Source organism: Ailuropoda melanoleuca, chromosome 3, assembly GCF_002007445.2.
Source record: "Ailuropoda melanoleuca isolate Jingjing chromosome 3, ASM200744v2, whole genome shotgun sequence".
Classification (NCBI taxonomy): domain Eukaryota; kingdom Metazoa; phylum Chordata; class Mammalia; order Carnivora; family Ursidae; genus Ailuropoda; species Ailuropoda melanoleuca.
The window spans coordinates 135,699,465-135,724,649 of record NC_048220.1 but is presented as its reverse complement, the minus strand read 5'-3'; the positions used below and the strand labels follow the sequence as shown (position 1 = coordinate 135,724,649).

Sequence of the window (25,185 nt, the reverse complement as noted above, 5' to 3'; positions counted from 1 at the left end):
GTAATCTTAGTTCACGGAGGGCTTGACCTTCATCAGTATGAAGTGGGGTTGGAGGTGAGTCCCCTCAGGAAGGGGACACTGCACAGGTGTCCTGGGGTTTGCACGTTCCAGGGAGGAAGGTGGGAATGCCTTCTTTTTCTCCAAAGAGTGCCTGCTCTGGGCGGGCACAGTTCCAAATTCCAGATGCAAGGCTGAGCTGGCCCAGTCTTCCCCTCCCTGTCCTTCCTGGGCCCTCTCCAACTGCCTGTCCCCCCCTTTCAAAAGCAGTTTTGTTTTCCACTGTTCAAGAGGTAATCAATAGGAGAGCTTCCCCCGCCCCTGGATGAAAACTCAACTCTGGGCATCCCTGGCTCTCCTGAGCACCCTTAAATAACAAAGCAAGCTTACAGGAGGGCCCTGGGGGGGGCGCAGTTGTGGTTAGTTAAGCATCTGACTCTTGATTCTGGCTCAGGTCAGGATCTTAGGGTTGTGAGATCGAACCCCGTGTTGGGCTCTGTGCTCAGTGCAGAGTCTCTTTCCCTCTCCCTCTGCCCCACCCCCCCTCCAGCTCTCTCTTGTACTCTCTCTCTAATAAATCTTAAAAAAAAAAAGAAAAGCTCACATCCATTTTATGTTGCCAAATGTGATTCCTGTTCAGACGTTGGGACACCCCATCTCGTCTAAGAGTCAGAGCTACGAGGAGTCACTGCCCCACTGGCCCTCCGGAGTTGGAGCAGGAGGAAAGAGGCAGATGCTCGCTGTCCCAAACCGGCTGGGCCAGGCCAGGACGTTGTTCTCATTCTCTTGTTGTGGTGTGGGGTACTTGCAGGGGTCTCTGGAGACCCCTCTGCCCCTCCTCAGGCCCCTGGCTCAGGCTGGGATGAGCACTTCCCTCGATGTGGCTAACCCTCACTCCTACCCACAACCCCTTCTTCGCAGCTCCTAGGAATCCAGTGATAGCTCCAGCTTCCTTCTTCTAAGCCTGTTTGCCCCCTCAGGACCTCAAGAAGGCCCAGGTCAGCTTGTTATCTGTGTAGCTCACGTCTGGCCCATGGGGAAGCCTTTGCAACTTCTGCCCTTTCGACCTTGGCACGTGCCGGCCAGCCCCGATGCCGCCTCTCCCTTGGCCCTCTCTTCTGGCAGATTTGACAGGGGAGTCAGACACCAGAACACTGAGACCCCACCTCTAAGGGCCCATTTCAAGCTCGCAGTGTTTCCTGAAGAGCCCTATCACTAGGCTTAAGGTGTTGAGGGACCCGTGTCCCCAACTCACACATGTGCACACATCCCTGAGGAGGACAAGGGCTCATTATAACTCTGCAAAGAAACCATCTCTCAAATTATCTTTCAAATTATCTGAGTATCTGCTCTTTGTTCTTTTATGCCCTTGCCGTGGGTGAGGATGAAAGAGGGAGCAGGTTTTGGAATGGGCCAGGCATGAAGACACCCGGAGCAGGAGGCTGGGCTCCTACAGGAGTCCCCATCTGGTAATGCTGCTTCTCAGTGGCTGTTAGCATCCTGCTTTCTGGTTGGGGCCTGTTTACGACATGTAACCCAAGCTCAGCCGGGGCCCACCCATGTTAAGTGTGAGGTCCTCCTTGTAGCAAGCCAATGCCTAGAGTGAGAGGAAGGGCCAGCTTGGAAAAGCAAGGAGGTAGTGGGGGTAGGTGGTCAGCCTGCTAGGAATGGTTGGGCAGATTGTGTACTGCGATACTCCAGGAGGTGTCATTCACTTCACAGCCCAGGGGGACACATGAGCCTGAAGGCTCCTGTAGCATCTTGTCCTGGGCGACCAGGAGCACCTGAGCTAAGCCAGAGGGACTAAGGATGCTGAGGAGTGACAGAAGTGAGAGCTACTAGGAGAGAGAACTGCCAGGGTTCGAGACTTGATTGAGGGAGGGGTGGGGCATGGAGGCAGCCTCTGGGTGGGTGATAATGTGACTCATCTAGACAGAAGTCCGGAGGAAACAGGGACAGGGTGGTGAGAAACTGTGCAGGGTTTAAGGCCTAGGCCCCTCTGGGACCCCTCGGAGAGGTTGGCAGGTGACTGGTCTGAAATGCAGGAACAAGTCCGGGCTGGAAAAACTGCCCTGGGGATCCCCAGTGTGTCTGTGGAACTAGAGACAGGCCTGGATGACATCACCGGGGAGCATGCCGGACTGGCTTCCCAACTTTGCTGGCAGCAGGTGGCAGGGGGGCATTTGTGTTCTTTTCCAAAGACGGCAGAATCCACAGCTCTGACCAGCACAGCTGTAGGGTGAGGAAGGCTGCAAGCAGAGCCGGGCAGCATCTGGGGGAAAGGCAGAGCAGCCGAGGGGGGGCTGTGGCTTTGCCTGTCACGGGCAGAAACCACTTCTGGGTTTTGGCTGCACGAACCTACAAGCAGGTGTCCTTACAGTGTCTGGGGCTGGGGGCTGGGGGCCGGNGGCGGGCAGTATACAGTTGGGTACTTATTGTTCATTCTGTTTTGGCCTTTGGACTCAAGGGTATCTGGAGTATCTGAACCGAAGACAAGATTGGCTGTCGTTTCGTTTCCTGAAAGCTGTGGAAGTTGGTCTTTGCTGAAAGCAGGCCGGCAGGAGAGAGTGTGGAGTCACTGACCGAGGCAGCTGGACGCTGCTCGGAGGCCCAGCAGCCACGCACCTCCGTCTGCCCGCACAGCTGGAGATCGGGCTCGGCAAACCCTGCCGCCGTGCTAGCTCAGAACTGGACGGGATCTCGTTCCAGAGCAGAGAAGGCCAACCTGGAGGCAGCCAGTAACCTGCCCGACTCAAAACTAGTCAGCAGCCAAGATAGAATGAGGATTCACAGCTCCTATGTTTTTTTTTTTTTTTTCCCTTTTCTTTTTGTGCAAAGACCTGTGTATTGAGCTGTGAAAGTAACACAGTATTTATTGGCTTGTGTGGTTCAGATAAGAAGCCTGGAGCTCATGGGGTGAATTAAAGAAACAAGCAAAGCCAACCTTCCCCCCCACTCAAGTGTTGCCTTTAAGAGTTCAAAAGGATAGTTTGGAAGAGGGCATAGTTTTCTACATGATATTAACTACATGAAAAAAAGCCCAGGACATCGTATCTTTGAATATATTCTAACTACCTATCACAAGGGTAAGCCTTTTGGAATATTGCTACCGTTGTATAATATGTGGGTGTGGGTGGTTTGGGATAATTTACAGACAGGCAAAGAGATTAGAGGCAGGTGTTTCAAAACCATGAATCGTCTCATGGTTTATTTGAACAGCCTCTGGATTAAAAGCTCTCAGTCATTGTAAATGAAGCAGACCAGTATGAACACTAAAAGTCCTCTGCAATGTGTGACATAGAGTGGAGGTGAGGAGAGGTGGGCAGGCTGCTGGGAACGGTTGTGCAGGTTGTGCACTGCAAAAACTCTAGGAGGTGACATTTACCTTGTAGTCCAGGGGGACAGATGAGCCTGAGAAAGCTCCTGCATCATCCGGCCCTAGGAGACCAGGAGCACCTGAGCTAAGCCAGTGGGACTGAAGAGGATGCAGAGGGGGGACAGAAGTGAGAGAATGAGAGGAGGGAGGACAGCTGGTGGTTAGTGGGACCCTGCTGGTATGGGTTAGGAGTGTCATGGAGTTGGTTTCTGGGTGGATGATAATGTAATTCATCTGGGATGTCAGGAGAAAGCATGAAAGGGGTGCAGATTTGCATCTCACGATAGTACTGCTCCCCATGGGAAAATGGAGGATGCTTGGGCCAGCACAGCGCCACGAGCTGACATTCAAGCTGGGCAAGAAGACAGGCCATAGCCCACGCGCCATGGATGGCAAGAAAGGTGATGACCTCTTTGAAAAACATGGCAGTGTTAGAGGCAGTAACAGGGACGCATGGTCAAGGCATGAGATCTGGGATTTTAACCCAAAGACAGGAAATAAAGCAGATGCAGTCTCAGGCAGGGCAGTGGGATTCTTCCAACCCTATTAATTACAGGTGTGTAATGGAACCCTTTCTCTCTGTAATCTCTCATGGGAGGTTCAAAGAAGGAGAGCCATCCCTCTTTGAGGTTAAGACATCACATTTTAAAGAAGAGTAATGCTTTTCACATAGCTGTCAATCAGAACAAGAATCTCTTAGATGTGGGCAGGAGGGGGTTTCGGGTTCTGGCCTTCTTACTTTCCTGACGCCCGTCTAAGTTGGGTATCCCCATTCAGGAAGCGGCGGGGAGAAGCTGAGCTTCAGAGAAGTACTTTCAATATTACTGCAACGGTGGGAAGTAAAAATTCATTTTCATATAGAATACAATTTGAAGCAATAGGTCATATTTAAATAAGGGAGTTTAGAGAAATAACCCAGTGGTTAGAGGTTTTAGCTACCAAGGCAAAGGCAACATTTTAATGCCTCCTGTATATTTGACAGAAAAGGGAAATGTAGTTAGAATTAGGAAACCATGTAATTAGGGATGTATAAATAGACTGACAGAGTTTAAAAAATTGACAGACTAAGAGCAATCTCAATCGTATGCCAACTTTAAGCTTTACTTAAAGAAAAATTAGAGCGTGAAAAACTATTTGACAATACATGAGTGTAAATTCCACCTCCCCAAATAACCAAAAAAGGAAGGCATATAGAAATGCTCTTAGCAAGGCAAAAAGTTACTTCTATTAACTACATACGCGGCCCTTGTTGAAGCGCCATATGTGGTTTATAGTGACCTCTGCAGTCAATTCGAATCAGACGCTGCACAATGTTTCCACGTGACTGGTTTCCACGAAACCCACAGTTTCGATGTAAAACTAAAGAGCTGGGCAATGGGCAGCCACGGCACGTGTTGAATGACTCCTAGTAGACTTCATTGTGTTAAAAAAACATTCTGGATCACTGCTAATGTTCAGATCTGAGATGAAGAACGAGGTAGTTTTATCTTTCCACCACAGGACCCGGTAGCGTGTTCTAAATCCTAGATCGTACACCGAATGTGGGCCCCAGAAGGAGCCTTAGCCGTGATGGCCCAAGCCTCTCACCGTGCAGGTGACGGTGTGTGGCGGGAAAGGTGTGAGAGCCCCGAAGTTCACGCTACAGACCCACAGCTGTTGAAGCTCTCCTTAAATGAACGAGCACGGACTTGTCCGCGTCGCACAGAATCTCATGCGTGGCTCTGTCAGGATTTCTGAAGCGCTACGACGAGCTCCTTGGTCATCCGGGCTTTAGATACTCGTGTTCTCGATACATCACCAAGCAAACCAACCACAGCCTGGCTCAAAGGAACCGTGTATCTGCCTCCACGAGCCTCATGGAGGCGGGCTTGCCTGCTTCGTGGTGACTGGTCCACTCTGTGGGTGCTGGGTGACTGGTGCTGATGGATGCCTTATACCTTTGTTCCACCAGGCTGGTCTGAACTTCACCTTGATAGCCGGCTCATCCAAACTGTGGGCCCCCCATGGTCACGGCCCCACACTTCAGGGAACCGGAGTCCACCTGGCTGTGATGTTTCCCAACTCCAAGGCAACCGCTTCTTGTCCCCGGTGCATGGCTGGAGGACGTCTGCCTCTCAGTCTTCTGGAGCCAACCAATCTCCATATGCTGCTGAATTTCCACGAAGCCACACAGGCTGTTCTGTCTCCAGCTCTCTTTAACCTAAGGAGACCACTTCTATTTCTGGACACAGAAAGGGTTCCTAGCTCTTGTGCGTTTCTATGTCCACGCACAGACTGTGGTGTAAGTCTTGTTAGCAAAGTGCATTTAAAGTTTCTAAAAGCATGCTGCCTCGTGTGTGGCAGACTGCCATCCGTGCAAGTGCCTGATCTGACGTCGTCTTTTAGGGGCCCTGGTTGATGATTCGTGAAGCGGAGGGAAACAATCTTTCGGAATCACCTGGACTTGGCAAAGAATGACTTAAATACAATCTGATGACGGAGGAGGCCCACCTCAGGTGCTCTGCGGAGCACAGGCTGCTCATCGTTTCCACCTCCCCTCTTGGGAAGAAAGTCAACTCAGAACACCTCCTCTCCACTGTTTTTCCCTTTGGAGATCAGGTAGTAAGCTACACGCCCCCCCCCCTTTTCTGACCTCTGCGTGGGGTTTGGGTTGTCTTGATTACACAATAAAATTTCTCTCACTTTCAACATTAGCACAGTTCATTTTAGATGTTCAGCCTTTAAAAGGGCAGCAACAGGGCCTTCCGGTCCATTTGTCTTCGGATTTCTTCTACATCCTGTTTTATGTGTGGTTGGATCAGCTGATGAATCATGCGATGTTTTGCTGCTTCGAATGACAGAAATAGAGACTCAAAAGTAACCATCCGCAGGAGCCTCTCGAATGTTTGCCAAACACGTTGCTCAAAAACATGCTTTTCTACGGTTCACAGGCTTTTTATGAAAGAACCGAGGGAAGGCGGCCATCTCCGGAAGGCGGCCATCTCCGGAAGGCAGGCGGGAGCCCCCGGTTTCACGGAATTGGCTGCACGTGGACTGCAGACGTCTCAACGCTAGGAACTGCCCCGTCTTCTGAAGCCCCGCCCATCGGCAAAAGGGGCGGGGCTTAGAACACAAAAGACCCCTTCACTGGGCTGTGCCTCACTTTGAAAACTTCATCCTGCGTTTAGGGGTCAGCTCACCTGCAAAAGAAAAGGCCAGAAGCCCCAGCTGGTTGGAACACAACAGCGCATGCTGTCCTGGGCCCTGGTCTGCTTAGAGATTCAGGGAAGTAGAAAGATTTTCAAATATGAGAACATATTTCTCAAGATCATGTCATTTAATTACAAGATTATACATACTTTTTCTCTTGCAACACAGCCTCTCTGGCTCTTCCACTGCAGTCTGAATTAAAGAAAGAAACTCTGGTCAGAAAGCTACTCAGTCTTTAAATTGTTTTGTTTCTAAAGACTAAGAGTACAAAAAAAGAAAAGTTACTCTCCTCCTCCCCCTTCCTTCCCATAAGAAACGACCCCAAATGGGGAACAATTAGGGTAGGGAGCTGCTGAGTTTTTTTCATTTCTTACTCCCAGCTATCACTGAAGAACTTTTGTCAAATTTGAGAAATGTAGTGACTCTCCCAGCCCCGAGAGAGATCCAGAAAATGCTGCCTGTGAGGACCACAGAGTTGGACCCTGGCTGGGAAGTGCCCTGGGGTTTGGAGAACTTTCAGCCCCATGGAGCTGCGCTACGGTGGAGCCCCTCCCTGGACCTCCCTCCTCCTGGGCCCCTGCCCTCTGCACCTCCCAAAGTTATTTATTGGTAGGACACAAAGAATGAAAAAGTGCATTTGCTACCATACCGAAGCTTTCCTTGGCCCCACCCGATAGATCCTAAACAACACTAAAAGCTACTCTTTCCGAGGGTGTCAACCATCCGTGGGCATTTCCAAAGCCAAGCCACCTGCTTCGGCTGACCCATGAAACAAAACAGAAATATAGAACCAGAAGACCTTTGGAAGAAGACAGGCCCAACACAGGCAGCAAGGGGCCATCCCTGGCTTCCACCCAGTTTTGTAAACCAGTGGCCTGCCGTGCCCACAGGAAAGAATCCCAATCAGGCGGGGGGTTCTGGCCAACGTGCAAATCTCTCAACATGCCCCTGAAACCTCATGGCCGACAGGTCCAGCCCCATCATGACTTTCCTGGAGTAAGCCTCGCTTGGTTCTTTCCGCTCACGTCTTGGGCACCGGATGCCCAGTGCCTCCGAGCTCTGCGTGGAACAGAGCACACGACACCTTCATGTCTAGAATGACCTGGCGTAGGACCTTCAAAAAAGCCAAGAGGTCTCTGACCTGGGAGTACCCTCAGTGTAGAAGGACTGCTTTGAGCTGCCCCAGCTTATTTCTCAGCATTTAAAAACGGCTTTTTGCCCCTGTCGTTTTAGACTATATCTGTCTACACGTATCATCCAACATGGAGAAAGTCATGCCTTGTCTTTTCATGGTCCTTGACATGTGACTCTCGCAGGCACCACACCCTTCGAATTTTATCTGTCAGCTGAGCGGCTGGCAATAAAAAAGAAACCTGCGTTGGGGAATCTTTGTTTTGGTCGGCAACGTCAAAGGTATGGCACTCCTTACTCTGAGAAGTGGGAAGGAGCGGTGTTCCTTTCCCGTCTGAGGCTGCCAGCACCAGGGCTTGCTTGAGAAGCTAAGGAGTGTGTGGTAGGCTGTGACATTAAGCAGCCCACATGAAGGACCTGTGTGAGGGCGTGAAGTATGGCGTGCCTCGAGGCAGGTTTTGGACACGTCCTGCACAATCTCTGTCATCGTGGTCTGGGTCTGGAGTGGCTTCCCGTGTTCTCTGAGACGGTCGCCACGTATTTATGGCTTGTGATATTCATCATCGACGGTGTCTCTGAGGTCCTAATGACACTTCTAGTTGTGTCAGGAAGGGTCTCTAGCTGATCTTTCCCAGACTTAGGAAGAGGTGGCTTTTTCAGTTTGATCTTTAAGCTCCAGTCCCACAAGCATGAGATAGTCACACATGTTAAAAAATACTGCTGTTTAATTTTCTAGTCATGTACTTTTAAAAAGCTGATACAATTAGACGTTTTTTTCCCCATCTTCTCAGATCTGCCCCTGAAACCACCCGAGAGCTACACATCTTAATTTCCAGCACTCATCTATACGGAGGAAAAGTCTCTCAGAGGAAGCACATGAAAATTTGTCCCCACGGTGGACACACCCAAGGTCACTTGATATCCAGAAATGTGAATGCAGCCCTGTGATGTTCATGGCTGATTTTATGCCCTTACATTCTTTTTTTTTTTTAAATGAGGAATAATATGATTACACAGTACTGAAAATAATAAACACAAAAGGCTTGCCTTTTTCTTCCTTTTTTCTTTTTTACCCCTTCCAGTGTATATTTCCATCCCCACTGTTGTCTATACCAGCTGACCCCATTTATACCCGTTACCCATAATGAAAAATAGTTCTCTCCTCATTTATTGATCCTTACATTTATATACAAATGACAGACTCTGTAAAACTGCTGTAAATAAGATACAATGTTCATCGATACAATACGTTTCAACTGCAGGTCTGTGGAGCACACAAACAATTACCGTATTGTATTAGAGACATTTTATTGAAAATGCGAAAATAGGAAATGTATTATAGCCTAAAATAAATTACATAACATATACAGTATATATTTATATCTTTAAAATATTTTTGTGTTTAGGTTCTTTCCGTCTAGGAATTTTGACTAAATCAAGAATTTAGTGAACTGTGTCCATAATTTTTTAAAGAAAAAACCCGCTTTCCAAAACTTAGAAAAATATACTGCACTACATGGATTTCAAATGTGTCATTTCAGGGAATATCACATAGTGACTTTGCTATCGCTTAGAAAATGTCTTGCTTTATCGTGTGGCGTGAATTACCTGTCCCGCATGGTTATGACTAAGAGTGGCGGACCCAGGTAATGAATCTACTTCAAAAGTTACGATACAGCAACCTGGCATTAGAATGCTAGATTATGACTTAAAGCTTCCGTTCACTTTAAAAACTAAGAATGTGAAGTTAGAATGCTCCGTTTCACTTGCTCTCTAGCGCCATCTTCAGGAAAGGTGAGTGACAAACAAGCCTTCGGGGAAAGTCACGCCTGAGGATGTTGACATTTGGAGATGCGCTTCTGCGACAACTGAAAAAAGTTAGCTCATGTATGTACACGGAGGGGCCTGAAAGGTGGGAGCTCGCTCAAACCTAGGAAAATGCAGGTGAAATGCTACCGTTCAGTCCGCTACTCCCCTGGCGTCTCGAACCTTCCCACGGGAGGTCGGGCCCGCGCGTCCGTCCGTCCGTCCGCGCGGCGCGTTCACAAAGGCATTGGTCAGTGTGAACGGCCAGGCCGGGCCGCCGCCTGTCGCGGACGCTCCGCACGGGGGTGGCCGACCGCAGGGGTGCGGGGTGGAAGGACCCCGACGGCCCTGGTCCTGGGAAGCCAGCCGAAGAGAGCCGCTGTCACCTGTGGATTCGGAAGAGAGATGCAGAGGGACGGGGTCCAGGGCGGCCTGCTGGGCGGTGGCGGCCGAGCGCGCGGATGGCACAGCCGCTGTCCTTTGGTTCCGAGTTGGAGATTGTCCGAGGGAGGAGGAGGAGACAGGCTGTTCTAGAGGCCGCTGCGTCTTCGATTTCGGGGGAAGCGGGGGCGTGAGCTCATTGTTCTGTGTGTACAAAGTGCTGGCGGAGGCCGTCGTTCGGTCCCTACAGCCGAGTGAGCGGACCCAGTACGCAGCAGAGTCGACACGAAACCTGGGCAGCAGGGCCTCTTCCGTGACCCAAACCCAAACCCAGAGCAGAAGAAAGTGAGCACGACGGGAGCGGAGATGTCGCTGCGCTGCCACCGCGGCCGCCCTGCTGTCCCCGCGTCCCGCGCCTTAGTCATTCTCCTCTCGCATTTCCACCACGTCTGTCCCCTCCTCCGCGGGCGGTATGTCCGTCATGGCCGAGTCTTCCCCCTCGGCTGCCGTCTCGTTCTCCATCTTCTTTTTCTAGACCCAAGAAGACTTATGAGTGTGGGGCTGTGAAGGGGATGGGTCAGGGCAGAGCCACCAGCAGGGAGAGGCCGCCAGGGTCTGGGGGGGGGGTCACTGCAGACCTGGGTCTCCTTTCTGGTTGGGGTGACCTCCCTGAGGCGGGTTTGGCGTATTTCTTTCAGTCCCGTTACTGGGGGGGTGTGGCACTGTGCTAGGCGCGCTTTGGAGGATCCTGGCTGCCCCCTCCCCAGCCTCATGCCACCCTCCCTCCCCCCACAAAAGAGCTCTGGCAGCTAAAGGGACCTGCCTTTGCAGCCCCTCCCCATGGCGGCAGCGCCTCCCCAGCCTCCTGGTCTGGCCACATGCAGACTCTTCTCCTTGGGGATCAGGTTCCCCAGCCCCCCTGCCATTCTTGGCTCACTGGAGACCCTGTCATTATCAACACCCTTGGCATCACTGACAGGCCAGCTTCAAGGACATGGCCCTCCACCTCCTGCCACTGTCTACCCCTCCCTTCCAGGCCCCTGTCCCCACAACCCATGGGCCTTCTTGCCTCCTCTCCCTTCCCATCAGCTTAAATGAAATGTTCAATAATTATAATCGCTTCTGTGCCCTGCCTCTCTTTTCTTTAATCTCATTTGTAGGTAAAACCCTGATCTTGGTTGGGTCCAAATCTCTGCCAATTTCAGCCCTTGCCACCCAGCTGCTGTGGCTGGGGGATCACACTGGTGAGCCCTGGAGATCCATCCTCGGGCCGCTTCCCTTCTCTACCCCCGTCCACTCCCTGGCTAATCCTGTCCCTCCTGCACCCTGAGTTGTCATCATCTTAGGACCATACTCCCAAACAATTAGGCAACCTTGCAGGATAAATGAATTGTGTGCTAATGCTGTGAGTATGCAGTGTGTGTGTGTGTGTGCGTGAGGGCACACGTGGGCGGTGGGCAGTTGAGAAGACTTCCTGGAGGGGTGTGGGATCTGAGCTGAAGAGGGGAAGGGATTTGCAGAGGCAGAGTGGGGAAAGGGCATTCTGATCACCCAACATTTTCTAGACTGGTCCTCAGCGATAAAGTCTGAGTTTATAAGGACTTAGAGGATGGATTGGTTTCAGCATTTTCTTGTATGGTCAAAGCGTTATTTGGTTCCTATAATTTATAGTTCTCTCGAGGTAACACTAGGATGCAGGATCCTATCCTTTCAGTTGTCTCTCCTGAGCCATCTGGCTGCCTTTTGAGACATGGTGGGTGTCAGGAATAATCCACATAATGGGTGTAAGGAATAATTTACAAAGTAACATACTGAGGTGTCCCCTTGTTACTGAACCTGACCTAGGACTGAGCAACTCTGGCCACGAGGGTCCCTCACATGTGGGAGGGCCCTGAAGATCTGGTGAGCAGTGTGGATCCAGCTGAGGTGGGGAATGAACGCGAGGTGCCACCGCCTCGGCCGCCACCCGCTGTGGGCCCTCAGGGAGCCGCCCAGGTCTCCCTGCACCCGGGGAGTCTTCACGGCCAGGGCAGGTGCGCGGTCTGTGGCCAGGCTCACCTGTTTCCGATAGACATAGCATGCGGCTATGGCGACCATGGTGGACTCGCCCACAAACCCCGCCAGGAGGGAGCCCACGCCCAGGGTGGCTCCGTGTACCCTGGGGATGAGAACACAAAGGCCACGGGTCTGTCAAAGCCGTGCTGAGGCACGGATAGAGCGCAAGCCCAGCAGAAGCCCAGGAAAGGTGCAGACAAGAGAGGAAGCGATTGCACCCGAGCTCTCCTGGGAAGGGCTGCACCTGTTACGTGGCTCCCTGCGTGGGGAGGGGACCTGGAGCTCCGAGGTGAGCTGTTCCCCACTCCCCTTCCAGGTCTTGGCTCCACACTGCTGGGTGGGCTGTGGGCCACATCCCCCTCACTCGTGAGCCCACAGCCCTTCCTGCCCTCCTCTCTGTACAGAGATGGGAGCTCTGAGGGCGGGGGTCACAACGCCCTTCCTCCCTTTGTTTTTCCCCTTCCCGTGCCTGCCTCCCGTAGCAGGTGCTTAGTGAATACTAGTGTGTATGGGTTTGACCCCAAAAGTACTCTTCTAGAATGTTGCTGAGCTGCCTTCCACCTACTGCCTACTGCCTGGGCAGAGAAAGAAGGTATCACTCTGCGTTTCTAATTCTAGATATGCTTGGGGACGCCACATGAACATGCAGTGGTACTTAAGTGGCAGAAGGACCCGCAGTCCCCCACCCCTCCCCCACCCCCCCAACAGCATACCCCAGGTAGGGCAGGACCACGAGGCTGGTGATGAGGACGATGATCCGCAGCACGGAGCTGGGCGCCAGGACAAAGGTCTTCTTCAGGGTCATGAGCCACCCGGTGAGATGGGCCCTCACAGTGACTGAGGGGACAGCAAAGGACTCGTCAGCGACACCCTGCTTCTCTTGGTCCTCAACCTCTCCCCCGTGCCTCGCCAGCACACCCGAGGTCGTGGGGTGGCTGGGTGAGGACCCCGGCCTTGCTGCTGTGGCCCTAGGCTGGCCACCACATCTTTCTGCCGGGGCTCCTGACCCTGCTTCCGGGACTGGGATAGCCTCGTCCCTACCCAGGCTCCCACCTCACTGCAGCCCTAAGTATCCAGACAGAGGTTGCAGGCAGCTGCCTTTCTCCTCTGTGACTGGCACGAATGAGGGCTCTGGGCGCAGACAGCGTGTGAGACATGGACTGAATTCGGTTTTGGCCGCAGACACCCGTCAGGAGGAAGTGCCTGGATGTTTAGATTTGATCCGAAACTGTAAGGGGCTGTCGGAAGCTGTGGCCTCGTCTTCCCAGGGTGGGCAGCTCCAGGCAGAGACTCCTGGGGTAAAAACTCACGTCCAGGGTACATTCGGAGGAACACGCTCCTGTCTTCCTCGTCTCACGGGGGCCCTGCCTGCCTGGGGTGGAGGCCTTGTACTTAGGAGACACACGCGCGCCTGGGTTTGGCCGGGGCAGAGGGTAGGGGGCCCACTGGAAGGCTCATCCGCTTGGCCGAAACCCCGCAGGTTGCACAGACAGATGGGGCCTGATGGCTGACCCGAAGCCCTTAGTGTGACGGACACAGAAGTGAGTCAAGAGATTAAAAACCAGGGGCGCCTGGGTGGCACAGCGGTTAAGCGTCTGCCTTCGGCTCAGGGCGTGATCCCGGCGTTATGGGATCGCCCCACGTCAGGCTCCTCTGCTATGAGCCTGCTTCTTCCTCTCCCACTCCCCCTGCTTGTGTTCCCTCTCTCGCTGGCTGTCTCTATCTCTGTCGAATAAATAAACAAAATCTTAAAAAAAAAAAAAAAAAGAGAGATTAAAAACCAGTTCAGTCCCTGCAGGATTTGTCTGGGACCCCCAGCCCCCGCGCCAGGTGAATCTGGGGAAGGAGCAGCACGTGCCTTAATCTCCAGCAAGGGGCAGCTTCCTCTAGGTGGTGTCACCTTCCACAGCGTGGCTCCCCCAGTGTCCCCTGGACAAACACCGGACTCCACCCCATGGCCACGATCTCCCACTCTTCCATTTCTTCCACAACCAGGAAGGTGACACCTGAGAGACCTGTCTTCCAGGATGCTCGGCGTCTCCGAGCAGGGGTGGCCTGTGATCCAATGCAGGGATGTCACCACCGGTCCTGGCCTCCCCCAGCTCCAGGGCCCACTTCTGAACCGTGGCTTTGTCCATTCTGCCTTCTCAGCTGAATGATTTAGTGGCTTATCCGGGCATTAATTTTTTTTTTTAAGATTTTCTTTTTAAGTCATCTCTGCACCCAACGTGGGACTCGAACTGACAACCCTGAGATCAAGAGTGGCATGCTCTTCTGTCTGAGCCAGCCAGGCGCCCCTGGGCGATACGTTTTTGAGTAAGTAATGACATGCACTTGGTATAGAATTGAAAAGGTGCAGAAGGGAATGCAGTACAGAGGTCTTTCTCCCAGTCCTGACTCCCCAGGCCCCGGTCCTGCTTTCCGGAGGCAACCACCGGTACCCGTTTGGTGAGGTACTTCCGGGAACAGTAAGCGGACACCCAAGCGCTCACCATGAACGTGACGCACGGACGGACAGGCGTGTGCGATACACGTGTCGCAGACAGAGGAGCATGCTGATCAGCCATTCTGCCGCCTGCTTTCTCACGTACTAAAGCACCGCCTCACTCCTGGACTGTGATCCTCCGGCTACGGTTTGGGAATTTTCAGCCTGGCCTATTTTTGGCCACGGACAGTTTTCTCTCTGGGCAAATGCTACCTGGCTTCAGCCCTGCCCCCAGATTCTTAATTCTGGCAGTATTCTTCTGTCTTTGTACATCTGCAGGTGTTAGCAGTCTACCTGCCTTTGTTTTTATGTTACTTTTTAAATAACATACTATAAAACTGACTTCGGAGTGCACACGTCTAAGAATGTTAACACATGCACAGATCTGTGTTGTCATTGCCACGGCCAGGGCACGGAACAGTTCCACAGCCCCCCAAAACTCCTCACGCTGTCCCGTTGGGTCTGCTTTCTTTTTACCGTGTCTGCGACCTCTGTCCTTGAAGAAACAAACGATGGCCGCCCGACTGGTTTCTTGAACTTGCAACCCACTCGGTAATGTGTTTGCACCTTTCCAATCCACTGTGACATTTTACCGTTTCTGTCTGGGGAATCCTCACAAACATTTCCAAAGAAAGAAGACTGCGTCGGGCACGAGGGTAGACAGGAATTTTCCTTTCATTCTCTGTCTGTCCTTACCTGGAACCGGGAAGAAGGAGAAAATGCGCAGGGGAACAACACAGAGCTCGGCAAAGGCAAAGTCCACTCCTATGATGTCTATCAGAATCTTCTCGGAAACGTTAGGCGTCCAGAACATCACGAAACAGAGCTGGGGGCAGAAGGGACAGTCAGCAAGGTTATTAGCAGGAGTATACACGAGTGAAACGACATCAAGGCAGGTGTCCTGTGACCCTGCTGAGCTAGGAAGGAAGGCGAACCTTCCCAATCGGGGGGCTGGCACGCTGGTCCTCAAACTGCCGCCATCCTGCTTTGTTCTCACCTTTGGACACAGACCCTGCCCATCTGGCACAGGTGGACCCCCAGAGGGACCCCGGCAGCAGGTGGGCGGCCGGGCTAGTGAGGGAGGCCAGTGGCTCTCATGGAAGGCGTAACTAGATTGCTACGCGGCCCAGTGAGTTCAGGGTGAACATACTCAGTCATGGGATTTTTACAGCTTTTCCCCAAGAGTGAGAAGTGACTGCAAGCATCTGGAATACGTCTGCACGCACAGAGCCACGCTGACTCAGCGCACCTAACGAGAAAGGAAACAGTGAGACTTAAACTGATGATAATAGGTTCAGGAGCTTTTCAAGGTCTCGTTAAGAGAATTAGAGACAATAGCCACCGAATGTGCACTTTTGAGAGCACACGGGCAGGGAGTACATGGATTTACAGACTGCCTCCCCCCCCCCCACCCAAGAATGGCATCTTAAACTGACCAGGAGCGGGGCGGGGATCGAGCTGTCTCCAGCCCTCCCCCCTCACCCCGTCAGGAAGTGTGGCAACAGGCCCTTCTGGAAGTGGGGTGTGGGCAGGGCCAACAGCAGGCCAGTGGAAAGTCTAGCTGGTCAGCAGCTTGTCCACAGCTGCTTCTGCACAGCTGGTGAGGAGACCCTGAACTTGGCAGGGCCCTGGAATTTCACCTCTGCTGTGAAGGACAGTTGCTGCCCAGAAACCGGGGGATTAAGGGAAGGATGACGTCGAAGGTCCTGTCTTCTTCCTCTGTTCAGCTCCCGGAACACAGGAAACCAGCTGCCTCCCTCCCAGGGAGGAGACACAGAGATAGGAGGCTGGAGGCTCCTGGTGAGGCAGCACCCCTCCCATGCCTGACCGGCCACCACGAGACCCACAGAGGGGACCAGCCGCCCCCACACGTGCATGGCGGCCAGTTGGCCTCTGATCCCCCCCCCCNCCCCCCCATGATGAGCAGACAAGCAGGGATCACCAGACTTCGAGGAAGGCCTCTAAGCTGAAGAGGCTCAAACAGAGGGAAAAAATTGGGAGGAGACAGAGACAAAGCAGAGAGACAGAGAGAAGGACACACACACACACAGAGGGAGGGAGAGACAGTGAGAAAACTTTCCCCCACTGATATTCTCAGAGTGATAGAAGGTCCTGCACCCATGAAACGCAGGCCCAAATGGAAATGTTATTTTAAAAAGACGTTTAAAGAACAAGAAAGGTACTTCTGAAAATGAAAAAGATTCAGTCAGAAAGAAGAAATTCACAAAACGACAGTAAGATAAGTTGAAGAAATCGACACCAAAGATGGGGCAGGACAAAGACATGGGAAGGACAGGAGAATGGGTTTAAAAAATATAAAAAAAGGACCAATCCAGGAGGCCCAACATTCAAATAATACGAGTTCCAGAAAGAACAGTGAAAATCCGAGAGCTGAAATATACGACTTTAAAGACTATCGTGGGGTCCCTCGGGTGGGCACAGCATCATGGACGAAGGAAGACCCGCCGAGCAAGGCACGCACAATGCTGGAGGCAGAGATAAGATTCTAGAAGCTTCCAGCGGTAGATAGCTAGAAAGCTCGCACTGGGAGTCAGAAGACACGGAGTAGTAAGTGAGGAGGGAAAACGCTTTCTATCCTAGAACTCAGAACCAAACTGTCAATCGAGTGTGTTGGAAGAAAGACATCTTCAGATGTTCAAGGCCTCAAAGAATTTCCTTCCTACACAACACTTTTTCAAGAAGCCACTGGGGGTATCCCCTACCACAGCCAGGGAGGAGTCGTGGATGAAGAAAAAGATACAGGATCGATCTCAAGAAAAAGGCCTGGGGAATCCCTGGAATGGGGTCCGGGGAGATCCCAGGAGGGCTGAGAACAGGCCCACAGGTCAGCGGATTTGCACTGGAGCTGGTCAGAATAGGAGACCTCATGTGGGGTGCATGCAATGAAGGGAACACGTGGGAATAAACTAGTGGCAAATGGGCAGAAAGCTGAGAAAGATTATGAAAAGGACAATGATGAAGGTCCAGGAAAAACTACAATTTTTTCAAGAAAAGAAGGGAATCAGAGCTCAAGCTGTCAAGAGTTTGCCACAGTCGGAATCCACTGAAAGAGCTGTGGGGCTGAGGGGACCTGGGAGTACAAAAAGTGGGGAGCGTGCAGGCTAGGGGAAGGGCTGTTGGTAACAATCCTTAGCGAACTGACTTTTTAAACTTTGTGTGTGTATAATTGATTAACAAACCCTGAATTAAAACATGTAATAATATAATTTTGGATGAGAAGGCTAAACACCTGCCAATTCCACCAAATGTTTCTCTCCCTTTCTTCAGAAGCAAGCGACTCTTCTTTAAAATGAAAGTGAATACATTCTAGAATGAATCACAATCATGTAAAAACAGAACACTGAAATTTCAGAATACACTATCCTTTAGGCTTTGGGTAAATTAGGTTTCATGGAATTAGGCTGGTCCTAGTAACTATGTCGTGCTGAAATATTTTCTCAAATACCTTGGAAGATCTAATATAAATATGTTTCACCTTATAAACGTAATGGAACTTTTAGTCTATCATGCATTCTTCAGCATCTGGAAAGAATATTCCATTGCTTTTCAAAAGTGACAGATGTACAATCATTTAACCCTCCTGCCTAATGTCAGTACTCACACCTCATTTTTGACATGAAGGGAAAATACTTCCTTAGACCTAGCAACCCAGAGCTCAAAGACTTTAATAATATTATTACCTAGTAGCCTGGACAGGTGGCCCTGTCACCTTTTCCCACTGCAAAGCTGCCAGCCTGAAATGGTGAGGTTCACGCCTACAGCCTGGGGGATGGCGGGGGGTGGGGAGGGAGGCAATTTCATATAATTAAAACTCCAAAATGACACTGAGCATGGGATTGGGACACAATTCATTTCCCTTATGAAGAGATGGATCATCTCTCCTTCCAAATATTTTCCATTGCAGTAAAGCTGTAAAGATTAGGATAAGTGAGCATCGCCCCAAGTCTGGACCTGCTCTGTGCCTTACCTCTGTGGAGGGTAAGCCATCCTGGGTTGTCCTGGTTGGAGGGAGATACCTAGGGCATATTCCCCTAAAAACTTAGGCTTCCAGGAGAATCACTGGAATGCTGTATTTATATTCTAGCCAGCGATTATCTGAATGTGAGATAATGTCGCATGTTGCAATCTCTGTGTTTTGTAAGTTACCATAAAGTAGCCTCTAAGTTTCAACAACCCAAGGAAAAAAGAGGGTGTAACCATATGTCAGAGAGGATGGTACAAGGAAGCGTCTGTGGCCAAGCCAGGTAATCCCTCCCTCTCGCTTCTCCACATGGATAATGTTCATCTGGAAGCTTTTTACTGCTTTGGACGAGATTATCAGCAAACCTTTGAATGAGGGAGTCCAATCTGAGGACACAGCAACAGTGAGCGTGCCCACGTCACATAAGACGTTTACATGAAACTCAACCTGGACGGGTGGCCACCATTCTGGCCCCTTGCAAACCAAACGTTGAGATTTGGTGGATCTCTAACAGATTCTCCAGGAGACTGGCTTCATATTCCATTTCCAAAATTCCACAGTATTTGACTTGGACCTATGGAGCGACTCTGGTCTCCATCTGGTCTCTATACGTGCTAAGCATACCTTAAAGGTCTCTATCAAGGCCACATGCCACTGAGGTGCCTCTTTGGCGTTTTCAGTCACACACAAACCTGGAGCCTAGACTGGGTCTTCTAGAACAAGGTAGCTGAAAGCCGTCAGTCTGGTCTGCGGCTTTAGCAATCCCAGGTAACTATTCAAAGAGAAGAAATACTGCCTATCTCGACGCTTCCTTTCTTTTCTCCCCCAAATTTCTAAATATGGCCCTTTGCCTTTGCTGTGCTTCCAGTACGAAAATGCCTGCTGTCTTCCAGCAAGCTTTGGAGAAAGTGACTATTTCCTGCATTGCCCAGAAAGGAACACATGCGACTCAGAAGTAGGTGTGGTGTTGGTTAAAAGCTGCAATCAATACCGACCTGCCGGTCATCTTCCCCTAAGAATAATCACAAGATTACATTTGACTAGCTTGTTTCAGAAAACAAGCTTCAGAAGTTAAACTAACAAAGAACATTTCAGGAAAAGTGTCATTCTAATGAGTTGCCCAGGAGAGGCTTCTCTTGGAACAAGTCCTCCCAGTTGACCATGACATGCCATGTTCCTCAAATATTTGCAGAGCCTAATGACATTGACTTTTCCAAACCAGAGCAAAAACCTAATAAACTACTGACAATGAACATGATTTGTTCTCTTTGGAGCAGGTGGAAGGTTTTTTTTTTTTTTTTCTTTTCCCTGCAGAGTTTGCTGTCAATATTATCTCATTAGGAAGTAGCCAGCAATAGCACCCACTCAATGCCCAGATCGGGGTTTTCCTATTTATTCTCCAATAAAAGGAACCAGGGCTTCTTAGAGAAGTGGCTTATTTGAAGATTGCGCAGGAAATATATGAGATGATCGGCCTGGAGTAACGTGTCAAAGGACATAGGAGCTCAGCAGAAAGAGCTCCCAAAAGCCAAAGCTGGAACAATTTGAGCACCAAAATAATATAGTATTGAATTATGAACCACAGTATACAATAACTACCCATGAGTCCAAACTGATTTAAACAAATAGGGACAAATCTCCCACACAGAATGCCAAGTGATTTACATATTTGGAGGTGGAGCATAATTCCCGCTCCTGAGGTATGGGCTGACCATAGCAACTGCCTCCTAGAGACAGTACCTTACAGGGGGGACGTGGCGAACACCGTCTCCACCAGGCCATCAAGGTCAACATCAACAGTGATTAGGTCATGTTGATTGCATGTATTGTTGGTAAGATGGGAGAACGGCACTTCCCCTGGGTCGGCTTCCTTCCCCCAGACCCATAAGCCTGGTCTGAGAAAAACCTCAGACACCCAAATTGTAGCCCATTCTACACAAAACGTAATGAGTATTCCTCAGAACTGTCCCAAGGGACAAGAAGGGACCTTGGAACACAAGAAGGACACGAGGAAAAAGCTGGTGAAATTGGAATGAACTCTGGAGTTTAATTCATGGTAGGGCTGGCGCCTCAGGGGCGTCAAACGGGCCCGCGTAGAGCAAGGTGGAGTGAGGGATAGCTCTTTGAGCGACCTCTGCAGAGTTTCTGTAAACCTAAAATAATGTTACAAGGTTACTGAAAAAGAAGATCCATGACCCATTCCTCTTTTATTTGACAGACTGTGATTCTTTTTCTGAGCACCAGGCCACTGCCTCTGTTTTGAACTCGGAAATACTGATTTGTGTTTTAAGATTTATTCACCTCTAGTAGAGCATGGACCTCTCCAGACAAAGCTTCTACCTTCACAATTGCCAGCTTTTCCTTTCCTTTCATTGTATTAGCCTCTTCAGAAACTAACCACCACTGGGCCACAGCCCTTTTATTCATCATCAGGGCAGGAAGTTGCCAGTCGGCATAGATGCCACGGTCAGGGCTTGTAACGACGGTGTGGTAAGCCGGCTTCACCTGTACGTAGATGTTCTGTGTCGGGGGCAGTATTTAACCTTTCGTTTCCAAATCTGTAGAGATGACCTAAGCTATGACAAAGTTCTGCTGTATGTTAGAATCCTCAAATGGGATTAGACCACGCACAGAGGATGAAGGATGCCCTCGGATGTCCAGAAATAACCCCCCTGGGCCTAAGATGCTAGGACCACAGGAGGGGCGTCCTCCCCAAGCCTGACTTCCTCACCCACAGAGTCAGTCCCTGCCCTGCCCTGGGATGAGGATTTGGGGATGGGATTTGAAGAAGCTGGTTGCTTCTGTCAGCATCTGAACACACAGAACATATAAACCCGGCCACCGTGGGACAGCTGGTCCACATGTCCTGAGAGGAGCCCAGTCCACAGAGACACACTGCCAAGAGCTCTGGGTTTGACCGTGCTTTTGAGGAACTCACAAAGCTGTCTTCGTTACCCCAATACTCAGGATGAGTAGCAAGTCAGAGATTCTTATCCCCTGCAGTTAGAAAAAGGAAGATACACGCAGCTGTTTTTAGTTAACGTGGTCAGCCCTGGCTATCATTTTTATTTGGAGATTTTACTTAGGAAAGTTCAAAATCCTTTTAATTGGGTTTAAGTGTCCACTGGGTAAACCAGTGGTTAACCCACAACAACACCGTGTACAAAGAGGTGGTTATGAGCTTGGCTCAGGGCCGTGTGCTTGGGGAATACGTTGATTTATAGTCTGGTGCCAGCTCCTTCCCGCAGTGCAGACGACCAGACCACCGGACCCTCGGTGGCCCCACACTGAGGAGCCTGCCCTGTGCATTCGGGGCCCTATCAGCCCCTGGAGCAGTCCATAGGATCAATCAGTCTTCGCTATCATTATCATAAAAGCTTTCCACGGACCACAGTAAAATGTTAACAGTGGAGTCATCTGTAGGCGGTAAGATTAGGATTGATTTTATTTTCCCCTTTGTACTTTGCCCCGTTTTCCACAAAGAACATGCAATCTTTTTTCTTTGTCAGAAAAACAGTTAGCATAGAAAGGACCCCTGTATCTGTCTTCACAGATCAAGTCAATATGTGCTTATGACCGGGATGTGAGAAGTCCTGATTTGGAGGGAAGGCAGCTTTCAGAAGGTGACTGACAACTGGATTTTCGTAACCAGCCTCCTGGGGAGGTGTGTCCTGTGTCACGTCCTTCGGAAGACACGCTGAGTTGATTTGCTTGCGGGTGGAGGGGCGCAATCAGGAAAAGCAGGACACTATCGGGTAGCCCATGCCTATCTTGCCCGAGTCTTCAGTAAGAGCTGATGAAGACCTGAGGAACATCATTTGGCCTTTTTGATTCTTCGCATCAAATTGCGTTGGCCATATGCATGTGGCAGGGGTGGGGTGGGGCAGGGAGATCAGCAAAGGTTTTGTGGGTCATGGTCATGGCTCTGGGCCAGGCTGGGCATGGGGAGTGGGGAAGGGGGTGCCATGGTCAGAATATTGTGCTGACAGGCTCTCCGCTCTCTGGTGCTATGTGAGGACCGACTGTGGGGGGGCAAGGGCAGAAGCAGGGAGCCCCATCATGGCGGGCAGGGGTGGGGGGGTGGGGGGGAGGTGCTACTGTAACTCTGCAGAGAGTTGGCCATGGGCCAGGGAGAGGGAAGGAAGGGCCGATTTGGAAGAATTTGCAGTGAGTATTAAAGGGAAGTGCTGGGGGACAGAGGTGAGGCAGGAAGAGGGAGGGATGTGGTGGGATGTGAACGAGCAGTATCCCCTGTCAGCCTGGCACCCAGGTGCACTGCAGGCGCCCTTCTGGCCTGTCTGGTCCAGTTTCTCCCTCCCACTTGCTGGCTGCCACCTGAGCGAGACGGGGTCATTTCAAAGAGCCTCCCCAGTGTGAACAGTGAGTTCACGACCCAGCATTCCATCATGATGCCTCTTGGAAACAGGGTGAGTCCCAGTTTTGAAGAAAAAAAAGATGCCATTTTACTAGAACAGAAATGACTAAAGCAGACATGATGTGTGAACATGGCCGACAAGCCCCATTTCTGGACATTGGTGTTAAAGAGGGTGACAAGAAGCAAGCCTGGGGCAATGGCCAGAGGGCATGGGCTGCTGTCCTGCCGGCTGGCGTTCTAGGGGACCGCCGCCCCATCCATCCTCTGACAGAGAAGGGACAGCAGGGGAAAGGGCAGAGGGAGGGGACAAAGTCACAGGCAGGGAAAACCTGGAGAGGAAGGGTCACGAGTAGAACAGCACTAGCCAGCAGGGAGATGCTGGGCCCGGCGTCTGCGAGGTCAGGCTGGCCGTCGGCAGTAGGCGTATGGGACGGGGTAAACCGCATCCGTCACACGGAGACACAGAGCTTGGAAAAGCACATTACAAAGTGTCTATGTAGTCCCTGATAGTCTCAGTGCGGCTTGAGGACAGTCACACTTGTTATACATGCTCTCTGGCACACATTCCTAGGGGAGTCGACGCACCCCTCAGTTACAGCACAGCCCGGGTAAAAAGTTCATGTTCTCAGAGGTAGGTTTTAAAGTCCGCTTTTTAAAGGAATACGAACATGGACTCATCCCTGCTATCATTTCGATGGAATGAAACTGCCCAGTACACCCCATTAGGAGCACTGGGTGCCCCTCCTGGAAGGAAGCCCCAATTCTGAGCAAGGCGGAAATGATGCACTTCCAACAGCAGGGGGAGCCATGCACCAAGCCTGCAGAGGGCCTTCCTTCTCGCTGCAGAATGTTTCATTCTTTCCCATCTTTACCCGATGTGAAGAGTATTTAGAAAGTTCCAACCCGAGTTTTTGCTTAGCCTTCACTTTCCGTTGACTGTTCACAGTCAAACTGAAACTTGCTTGGGGCTGGGGGCAGGGAGCACGGGAAGTTGTTTGGTGGGTGTAGAGTTTCAGTTTTGTAAGATGCACAGGTCTGTGGATGGACGGTGGTGGGGACCTTAGCAGAGCCGTGTGAATGTACTGAACCTTAACATTTAAAGCTTGAGGAACGGTTAAAAACTTGAAAAGCTTCAAAATGTTGCGCTTTTCCAACGGTTAAGACGCTAAGTTTTACATTGGGTGCATTTTTCTGCGATGAAAAGATCTTTTTATACTGTCATTTCCCGATGAAGCCTTAGGTGGAGTTTTGGGGGCCCGTCTTCACTGTCTTAGTCTCCTCTGAATTCCCCCAAACAATCAGCCCCACAAATCTGCAGGGCATGATGATTTCCTTAAAAAGCCGATGCTGGCAGAAGTGGGAAGGGAGGGCCGAGCTTCAGTGGGAAGGAGAAGCTCTTACCAACTGCTGATCACGCACCAAGAGCTTTCCGTGGGTACACGCCCTGCGGGGCACCGAGTGAGAAAGCTTCGAAGTCAGTTTATTTACCTTTGGTCCTTTTTGTCCTCCCCATGCACAAGAGGGTCATTTTCTTCTCCGGATAATGTGAACAATGAGCGGGCAGTCTCCGGGAGCGGGGGTGGGACCGCCGAGCAGAACAAAGCCTCAAACAGGCGGTCCTTGTTGCAGACACAGGGTCAGCATGGTACCATGGCTGGAATAAGGCTCGTAGTGTCCGCTGCCCGATGGCCGAGGGACGGACAGCCCGGGGGGAAGTTCAGCGGCAGGAAGGTGAGACTGGGTCACTCTCATGAACTTTTTTTTTTTTTTTAACTCTTTGAAAACAGGGCTGATTGGACAAGGTCTTATGGGACAGCAGCTTTTCCTAGGTACCGGCTTGGATCCTGCAGCTTTCTGGCACACAGCGGAGGGCCTCTGGACTGATGGGCTTTCCTGCCAGGCAGCCCTGAATGGGACGCACTCAGAGGGAGGCATTCTCGATGCTTATGGGGTGATACACTCTGCTACCCCTTGAAGCAGCAAGAGGGGAGGAGGGATGTGTGGCCACAGCATCTGAGGCCCTCCCCGCTACACGTGGAGAGTAGATGGAAATGTGAGTACAGCACTCATTTTGAACCCAAGATGCAACACTGGGCCTTAAATAATGCAAAACGGCTCCTAACTGGGGACACTGAGGCTGCAGCCGGCAGCGCAGGTCGGGAGACATCCCCAGCCTGCAGGGAGGGTGTTTTCCTTCCCTGAGTCGCTACTTCCTCTACCAGCAGCACCTCAGACCCGGAGAGCGGCAGGTGGCCCGAGCCGGGCTGCTGGCCAGGATTAGGGATGCTGTTCTTACTGATGGGGTCAGCCACTTATGTTCCACAGGGGCCTGGGGCTGGGCTGGGGGGATGAGGAGGCAGAGCGGAGTTCCTGTTTTTATCTTTGCGATGTGTGCTTCCTGGGGACTT

The 25,185-nt window shown here is 51.1% G+C and overlaps 1 protein-coding gene across 2 annotated transcripts in view; it reads right to left on the bottom strand.

Annotated features, from left to right (window-relative positions):
• Positions 1–8,398: 8,398 nt before the first annotated feature.
• The window catches only part of ANKH (ANKH inorganic pyrophosphate transport regulator), a 128,400-nt gene continuing 111,613 nt past the window's right edge, over positions 8,399–25,185 (bottom strand). The window contains exons 9-12 of one of the 2 annotated variants that reach the window (XM_002917526.4): positions 15,117–15,246; positions 12,649–12,772; positions 11,939–12,038; positions 8,399–10,411 (exon numbers count right to left, since the gene is read on the bottom strand). In XM_002917526.4, coding sequence (XP_002917572.1) covers positions 10,298–10,411; positions 11,939–12,038; positions 12,649–12,772; positions 15,117–15,246 — 468 coding nt within the window. In that variant the 3' untranslated portion in view covers positions 8,399–10,297. The remainder of the gene's footprint in view (positions 10,412–11,938; positions 12,039–12,648; positions 12,773–15,116; positions 15,247–25,185) is intronic. The other variant, XM_034657079.1, reaches the window with a different exon arrangement.